The 9,078-nt window shown below is 44.3% G+C and overlaps 1 protein-coding gene across 1 annotated transcript in view; it reads right to left on the reverse strand.

The window, feature by feature from the left end:
* Nucleotides 1-9,078, reverse strand: part of si:dkey-100n23.5 (cyclic AMP receptor-like protein A) — a 79,432-nt gene that overhangs the window by 60,007 nt on the left and 10,347 nt on the right. Inside the window, exons 7-8 of the mRNA XM_024286116.2 lie at nt 7,467-7,556; nt 7,031-7,069 (exon numbers count right to left, since the gene is read on the reverse strand). Of these exons, the coding sequence (XP_024141884.1) occupies nt 7,031-7,069; nt 7,467-7,556 (129 nt within the window). The remainder of the gene's footprint in view (nt 1-7,030; nt 7,070-7,466; nt 7,557-9,078) is intronic.

Raw genomic sequence — 9,078 nt, forward strand, 5'->3', positions numbered from 1 at the left:
AAGGTTGTGCAGGGTGGCGAGAAAAAGCTGAAATTAGAGACATGTTCCTGATGATTAAAAACAGGAAGATGGAGGGAATCAAGGGAAAAACGGAAAGATATTGCTTTTAACGGATCAACAATGGAAGGCTTGATGAAATACAGATTACCGGAGAGCGGTTCTGAATGGCCTGAAAGTGGCTGGAAGATCATCACAAAAGTGAATAACTTCGATCGCTCGGCCTGAGCTCACCCCGCTTTTCAATGCCGCCCTGAAGTGAAGGATGACGCTTGGATGAAAGACTGCAAATGAAAGCATGGTGGGGGGACCTGCTGATAAGTTCCAGCAGCAGCTTCAACCTGAACCCTCCTTAAACCTTCTAAAAATCCCTTTTGGGGTCACCGTGTTGCTGGAGCCTATCCAGCTTGTTGGGGGAAGGGCCAATCTTGACCAATATAATCTTAGTGTAAAGTTGGTGACTTGTAAAACCTCTTGTAGAAGAGATGGACAGAGGTGGGAGGCACTAGTGTAAAAAAAAAAGATGGATTTTGGATAACTAATATCAGGAAAAAACTAAATTAAAGATTCACGGTTCTGCTTGTGATTGTAGAAGATCTTTTAGAGGGGCTTCAAACAGGGGTCCCCAACCTAAGAGTCACGAACTGGTACCAGTCCAGGGGACATCTGGTACTGGGCCAAAATTAAAAAAAAAAAAAAAAAGAATAAGAAAACAATATGTTTATGTTTAATTTATCATTTAAATCTAAAGGAAGTTTTATTTTGAAAAACTACTGGATTCTCCCCATCACATCTGACTCATTCTTAACGTATCTCAAGTCGCTCAGTTGAAAATACATACACGACTTCCTTAAAGCAGCATGGCTAACCCCTAAATTGAAATAATAAGAGAAATTGATAGCTTAAAAAAATGTAAAAAATCAGACCTGAAAAAGGTTGGAGACCACTGCTTTAAAATATTGGTATATGCATAAAACAAAGCTGTTTCTAGAAAATATTTGCAGTAAATTAGAATATAAAGTGACCCTTTGGCTAAAGGTGATGCAGTTAATCTAAATTTGTAAAAGGCTCTTATTGTTCAGACCAGAATAGTCCAGCAGACCGTGTTATGACCAGGAGAGGAATGCAGACAAATGTCACGCCTTCTCTTGGTTTGCTTTGATGTTGCACTTTTCACACAGACAGGTTGGATTCGCACAGAGGTTCATTTCTACGGACAGCACTTCATGAAGCAGGTGCGAAAGTTCACCTGAGCCTTAAAAAAAAAACAAAAAAAAAAACACTGGGTTGTGGTGTAAAAGCACAATAAACCAAATCAAGGTTAGAACATGAGCAGGATTCTCCATCCATTCAAAGTGAGTGTGAAAGCAGCCCAGAGGTCAGACAAAAATAACTTGACAAAGACGTAGAGTTATGCCTGCTGCTCACTCTGGGTTAGTGTCACCCAAACCAGCACTCAACAGAAACAAAGACAGAAAAACAAAAAAGAAATTAGATGCTTTATAGAGTTAATCTGCAGTTTATTGATCACTGTTAGTCACTCATGAAACGATTACAGTATATCCCCCTTATTTGCCGAGGTTAGGGACCGAATCCGCAAATACAGGGTACCCCCAATCTCTGTCCCACCCCCCGAGGTCCATGAATGTCTGTAACCGATCCATACTCATCAAAAACACTTCTGATCATGCTCGGTAAACATTTATTAAAGAACAACATGAAGAGTTTCTTTTGTTTATCCAGAACAATAGACTGCAAACTTTTCATGAGGACTGTCACTCTGTCTCTGTGCCTAAAAAAAGCACGAACTTCCTCCTTCGTCAGTTAAGTGCGAGAGAGAATCTCTATCCAGATTTTTCCGGTGTTTCATCTTTAATAAACGCCTGCTCTGGATCATAATTATCCTCCGCGATTATTAGGATATTTTTGAGCTCCTTCTAAGTCAGCTGATGCCATTTCTCCATGCAGGCTCGCGATACGAGCGCTCCAGTGTGTTTGTTCGAGTGCGCGCCTAGCGGGGAGTTCTGGCGTGTTCTTCAACTGCGCTCCCCCTCCTGGGAAATTACGACAGCTCCTTTGGAAACAAAAGTTTCATACAAGCATCTTGAGTTGTCTGAACTTTTATGACGAACCCGAGGAGTCACGTGACTGAAAAAAAATCTGCAAATACGTGAAACCGCAACTAAAGAAACGCAAATAAGCGGGAGAACATTGTATTTAGTTTTTTTTCTGAAGTTGTAAATTTTCATATTTGAGCCAAGGATTTTTTTTTCATTTTTTTACTTAAAGTAAATAGTGCGAACTATCGACTATATAAGAGAACTGGACCAAGTGAGTGTGATGTCACACATAATGGTTTACTTCCAGTTCTAACAAAATTAAGTCAATTTAGTCGCCATTTTTTTGCGATACGAATGTCGCCATGTTGGAATCAGAAATTGTCAGGAAACAGTGATTGGTCCGAGACAGTCCGAGGGACAATTTCTTCGGCGACCACTCTAGCCAATCAAGACTGAGGTTCTACCATTTAACCCTGTGCTATCTTATGGGGTCCAGATGACCCCACCCTTATATTGATGTGTGGTCCCTCCCATGAAAAAGGTGGACAGGATTTTATGTTTGCTACAGACACAAGTGAAGATAAAAAAATCCTTGGAATGAAAAGTTCAGCACGCTGTCTTGTGGGTTCCAGATGACCCAACTTTTAATCTAAACATGTCTAGGATAGCACAAGGGTTACAAGTGGGCCAAACTAAATCTGCTAAACATATTAACTGTTCGACAAATTACAGCATACATTTATATATGCATCTGATTGATCAGTTTATGACTTGAATAACTTGCGCTACAGAAAAAAAATGTGATTTTTAAGAACATGTTAGAAAGGTATTAGAGCAAGAATGGTTATTCTGACAAACAGAAAGAGCAATAGCTGCTTATGTCTATAGAAGTTTATGGGACTTCTTGGAGCCAGCAGGTACTTCCTACTTGGAATTTTCATATATAGTCAATGGCGCCAACTTTTTTTTTTCTTTTAATGGATAGTCTAACTCATAGGTGTCCAATTTCAGGCCTCAAGGGGTGGTGTCCTTGTTTTTTCTTACTAAACTGCAAGATCATAATTGGCTAAAAATGCCTGATCCAGGTAATCAGCAGCAGATAAGGCAGGGTTTCTGGAAAACCAGCAGGAGGCCGGCCCTCGAGGACTGGAGTTGGGTACCCCTGGTCTGACTGCATTCACACTGTATTTGTTCTGTATTGTGTACCATGTGGCATGGCAGCTGCACCACCGCTGAGAGGAAAGCTCTGCAGCGTGTGGTAAAAGCCGCCCAGAGAATTGTGGGGGGAGAGCTGCCAACCACCACTGACCTCTACATCGCAAGATGCAGGAGGAGGGGTCTGAAGATAATCAAAGACCCCACCCACCCGGCACATGGTCTGTTCCAACCACTCCCATCAGGCAGGAGGCTGAGGAGCATTAGATCCAGAACCACCAGGCTCCGAAACAGCTTCTTCCCTGAAGCTGTCAGGCTGCTGAACTCTGTGTGACTGTTGTGTTCTATATGTTTACTTTATTTATTTGTTTGTTTATATTTTTCCCCGGGACCTGAGTTCTAATCTCTGCCAGTGACATTAATTTGTCCACTGGTCTGACAATATAAATCCTTTGAATCCTTTGAATTTAAATGGCACCAGAGTCACTTGCAAGTTAACAAAAAACAAGTTTCTAGCAGAGCAGAGTTTGCACGATTGATCCCTATGAGACTTTCACACCATATAAGGCAAATTTATTAATCAAAATAGCAATTCTAGTGAATTACAGTAAAAATCGTGAAGGACTGTCCAAAAAACAAAGGGTAAGTACAGTAATGAGAGGAAGTGCATTCAATAAAACCCCCAATAAAGGGTAAATCATGAGAAAGTTGGAAAACATCTCTTGGGGAGAACTGGGAATTTAGATGGTACAAGTAGGAATCGACCATAAACCATTTCATTCTTTCTTTCTTCTTTGTACATTTTTTATTATCCTGGTGTAACCCCGGAATTCCTTTGAAGGAATCTTTAGGGATTCTCAAGGAAAAAGTTTTTTTAAAAAGTGTAAAGTCTTCCCAGAAAACATTAGCATGGTCACGTCCCGAGAGTTCATTTGGTAATGTAGTTCTCGCAGCTGCATGTCAGCAGCACCAACGGGGACTCGTTAGGAGCAGTGACTCAGCTAAGTTCCGGCTCTTCCTTTTGCTGACTCAAGCCCTGAAACCCAGCACCTCCATCACACACACGAGCAGAGCTGCCCTCTGCTTCTCATTCCGCTGCCTCTGTCATCTCTCTCCTACGCCCTCCATCTCATCTGTCCCTCCGCTGCCTCCTCTGTTCTGTTGACGCGCTTCGCTGAGCTGTGATGAAGACACACCACAGGGCGTGAGCAGAAACAAGGACAATCTATTTGCCTGACTCTCCTTCCTTTCCCAGCCGTGGGACTCTCTTCCCTTACATTTCCCCGTCCCTCTAACTTAACCCCGTAAAAGCGCGACCCCTGCTCCTATCCTCTCTTCTCACCTTTAACACCATAACCTCTGCCTTCCCACAAGCTGTCAGCAGGCTGTGCGCGTTGAGTGCGTCTTTCTTTTTCTCTTGGCGGGTGCTGCCTTGGCCTCTAATCTCTTGTCTGGTTTGATGTAATTAGAGCTAATGAAGATTCCCTGATCCTCTGAGCGGCTCGTCCCCCTGGGCCACAGCAGCGTGGAAAACTAGACAGAGCCGTGGAGCGGAGGAGAGCTGATAAAAGAGACACGGCCTCGTTTAGCACCGCTGATAGCTATGTGTTTTTCTCCATTTGTCTACGTGTGTGTCTGTGTGTGCGCTTATTTGCTTTAAAAGATTGATTCCCCGCTGATGGTACGAGCGGCAATGTGATTACCTTGGCTCAGACAGGAGCGTGGCGCAGAAGTGCGTTTATGTGCGTGCATCAGGGGGATTGGCGGGGGACTTGTAATATTAGGGCCAGCTGCAGAAGAACAACACGGCATAGCTGCCTTATGCTACGTTCACACCAGCCTCGGCAATGGGTGTTCTAACAACCACTTCCACAGAAAAGTCTATGGATGTGTTCAGACTGGACATGTTTGGTTCGCTAAAAGTTAGTTTCCCCCGATAACCAGAACAATCTTCAGTATGAGATTCTTTTGAGGAGGTGTTGGTTCAATTTCAATCAGACTGAGCTCTGTTTCGCCCGGACATTCCTCAGTCTGAATAGACTCCATGCTTGAATCAGAACAACTAAAATGACCAACGCATTACAGGATGTAAACACAGTAGCAGAGCAACAAGGAAACTAAGCAACTCATTGAAATGTGTTTGGATGAATCCAGACTCATTAAAACAACTTTTAATCTGGTACACATGGCTTCTCATATGTCCTAAACACTTATCAGCGGACCTTCATAGCCGTCGTCTCATTAGCAACCACCTTGCAGCATGCCTTCACTGTACCAAAGTAGCAGTAAAAACAGTTTTACTCGACCTTGATACAGACTAGAGCTGAATATTGATTATAATTTCCAGAAACGATTTAATTCACAAAAGCTGGATCGATTCAGTTCAGATTCTTCAATTCCATTCAATTTTGAGCTTACACATGTAGACACATTTGTTTAGAAATACATTAATAATCTATATGTGTTTTTAATATATTTATAATAATTTGATGCAGTTCACATACTGTAAAATTTATTAGAAAAACAACGAGATTGTTAATAGAATACAGTGTTACATGGATTCTCAAAAGGAGAAGTTCTAACTAAAATGTTCAGATCATTAACGTTGTAAACATTGTTCTGCTTCTCCTGGAGGACGTTTCAGTTTGGACACTAGGTGGCGATCGTGTTATAGCACTACACCTTATTCCCGAAGAAAAAGAAAGTATAAGCAAAAAACTGTTTTAGACCACAAATTGTTACTTTGAAAACTGTTTGCTTTAAAGAGTTTGGAAAATTTATAAAAGATGTTTATTTAGTCAGCAATCTTTAGGTCGACTGAGCGTTAGCATTAGCCGTCCTATGGGAAATTCCATTAAATGCTAGCATCAAGCTACAGGACTTAAGCTTTATGTGCTAAATTGAGTTATACTTTCATGCATTGATTATTGATGTTAACGCTCAAATCGCTTAATCGATTTTATCAACCCAGCCCTGATACAGACACTCATTGTTCAATTGGTCAATGAAATCTAAAGTTTAAATAAGTGAACTATCCCAACAAAAATTGCAAAGCTTTGGGCTTCCATATTTCTTTTCTAGTTGTTTTACCCCACCCTCATTGGCCAATGACTGAAGAGATTTTTAGTCACATGGTTTTGTTTACAAGCTTTGGTCCAAAACAGAAATGTTAGGTTGATGGTGGTTTGAATACAGAACAAATACAAGGCTCAGGACCAACTGACTTCTCCAGTCTGAATACAACCTATGTATTGCGCGTATGTGCGTGTTCTGGGCCTCCGCATTCAAAACTCAATCCTTTTAAGTCTGTTTTCGGGCTCTAGTTGAAGTTGAACTTTGACCAATCAGGGACTCAGATTTAGTAGTGACGTATGGATGGCGTCCCATTTAATTTACAAAAGTGCCAACCGTTGTTTAAAATTGATCATAGATGAGAACTTAATAGAAATAGAGCTGTGACAGAAGAAGAGTAGAGCAAGATTGATGAGATTTAAAACACTTCGACATTTCGCACCAAATCTCTTCCAACTGCGAATAGATGCGCTACCTTAGGGTAGCGTGAACACCGCATGCTTTAAAAGTGTTCAAGAACCCGTAATCAGTGAACATGCATCACCTGCATGGTGTGTAGAGTTCAGTCTGATGAGGCCCAAACAGACTTGAGTCCAGTGCACACTTATTGGCCCGGCACCAAGAAGGGAAGGACCCCTACAAGCTCCCCTGACACGTAACCCTTCCCATTTCCCCGCAGAGACACCCCCCCCCAACCCCCCTTAGTGGGGGAAGCTTTGATGGCAGCGCTGAAAGGGTCTACTTACATCCCAAATCTCCAGGCTACGTGATCGTCTGTGATCCAGCTGGGGAAAGAGAGAAAGAGAGAAATGAGCGGGTTACAAAGGAATGGGAGAGCCTGAGCGGAAGCGAAACTTGTGTGACAGCGGAGGGGGAAAGCTGTGCAGCTGCAGCTATTAATAAACCCGGAGTGGAAAGAGAGAACCCAGCCCGGGGATTAAGACTCTGTCCCAATTCTCATTCCACTGCCTCCGCGTCTTCGGCCTCTTGCCGCTCCCCTTCAAACAAATCCTGCACGGCGACTCACCAGAGTGTGAAGAGGAGTTTACTGTGATCAAATTTGCTCATAACTGGCTGTTTTCGAGACGCTGTGAAGGTCACGGTAGAGCAAGAACGAGGCTCTGTCTGACAGGAAGGGCTTCTAATGGAAAATACACAAACAAAAACACCGGACGTTCTCACCACCAGGCTCCTGCGGGACCGTAGTAACCCTTCAGCAGCGGCAGGGAGGCCATGACCAGGGGCGTCCCCCACGCCATCAGGTGGTACAACCTGATTAGAGACAGACATTTATTTCATTATAAGCACGCCGGACAGTGAAATAAATAAATAGATAAATAAAAACTAAATCAATCCTCCAGCTGGTCCCCATTGTTGGCGCTGGCATCGAGGTCATTTTTCAGGTGCAGACAAATGTCTATACACCCAGACAGCCAATTACTCACAGTAATACAACCCATAATTACCTTAAGTGTTGAGAAAAGATGATTTTCACGGGAAACGTTTGCCCCGAAAGCGCTATAACCTCAAATCCGACTGAGTCGTTTCAGTAAAAAGTATTTCTTTTTTTTTTTAGTTGGAGATGCTCGATCTCTTGAAAACTGCGACGCGATAGCATCAGTGACGGCCTTTTCAAGATATGTGCATGTGTGTGTGTTCTTTAGTGACTGGGGCGTGTGTGCGGGAGTCGATACTTTATAGAGCGTACAGCGTCGCCTGGTCAATAGAGTGGAAGTCCTCCCCTGACTTGTTCCAAGTACGGTCAATCGAGCCGTAGTGACACGGCTGACACACGCTCAATCCCCCCTCGTGTTGTGCGCCGCGCACACACAAACACACACACGCAGGCTGTCACTGTATGTCAGCAGGGCCCGCTGCGCACCTCTAAGCCCCTGACCTCCCTGTGATGGACAGCGCTGAGAGTGAAAGGGAGGAAGGGGGCTAGAGGGGGCGGGAGGAAAAAGGTGGCAGAAGGCTTAAATTGAGCGGACTAGTCTGAGGGAGGGAATCCAGGGGGAGGCTGTGTTTGGGCTGAACATGAGAGGAAGAGCGAGAAAAGGAAAACAGGGAAAAGAGAGGAAAACAGGAGAGACAGAAATGGTAAAATCAGGGCTGCCAGTCCTCTGTGAGAGGAGGACGTGGGGAGGGAGGGAGAGGGGGGGTTGTCAAGAAATCAATGTCAAGCGCTAACAGACAGCCCCCTCTAGCACACACACCTCCAGCTCAGGGGGCCTTTGAGAGCGAGATGACGGGGTCCGGAGCTGCGCGCAACATGGGCTTAATGAGGCGCAGCAGGACCGCTCTGCTCTCTGCATTTCACACACGTGCACGCAACGCAGCAGCAGCAGCAGACTCGCATGCCGCAATATCGCTCGCCGCCTCAACCGCCCCCCCATTTTCATTCCCATCCCTCCGTCTATGGCTTCATCATCACCCCTCTTCCCTCGGAGCCGCGAATTCTTCCTTCAAATACTCATAAACGCACACGCCGGCACACAGAAAGCCTCCCCACTCTCTCTTGCACCCACTTCAATCATTCTTAGATCATCCAGTCTCTGTTCTCCATCTCCTCTGGCGATGCGTTCATTCATAAACCATCACGCTGCGCGATGGCTGCGCGTGTGCGCGCGGGAATGCAAAGAGCTTGTGGCAAGATTGGGCTAAAGGGCCGACGGGTAATTGCGCATGCATGCAAAGCAGCGATCCCGCCTGCCTGAACGCATAAAGCTTATCTGCGCTGTCAATACATGACAGCTCCACTGACACCTTGCCTTTGCTTGGCTTTGACTTATTA

Source organism: Oryzias melastigma, linkage group LG21 (assembly GCF_002922805.2).
Source record: "Oryzias melastigma strain HK-1 linkage group LG21, ASM292280v2, whole genome shotgun sequence".
In the NCBI taxonomy this organism is placed as follows: domain Eukaryota; kingdom Metazoa; phylum Chordata; class Actinopteri; order Beloniformes; family Adrianichthyidae; genus Oryzias; species Oryzias melastigma.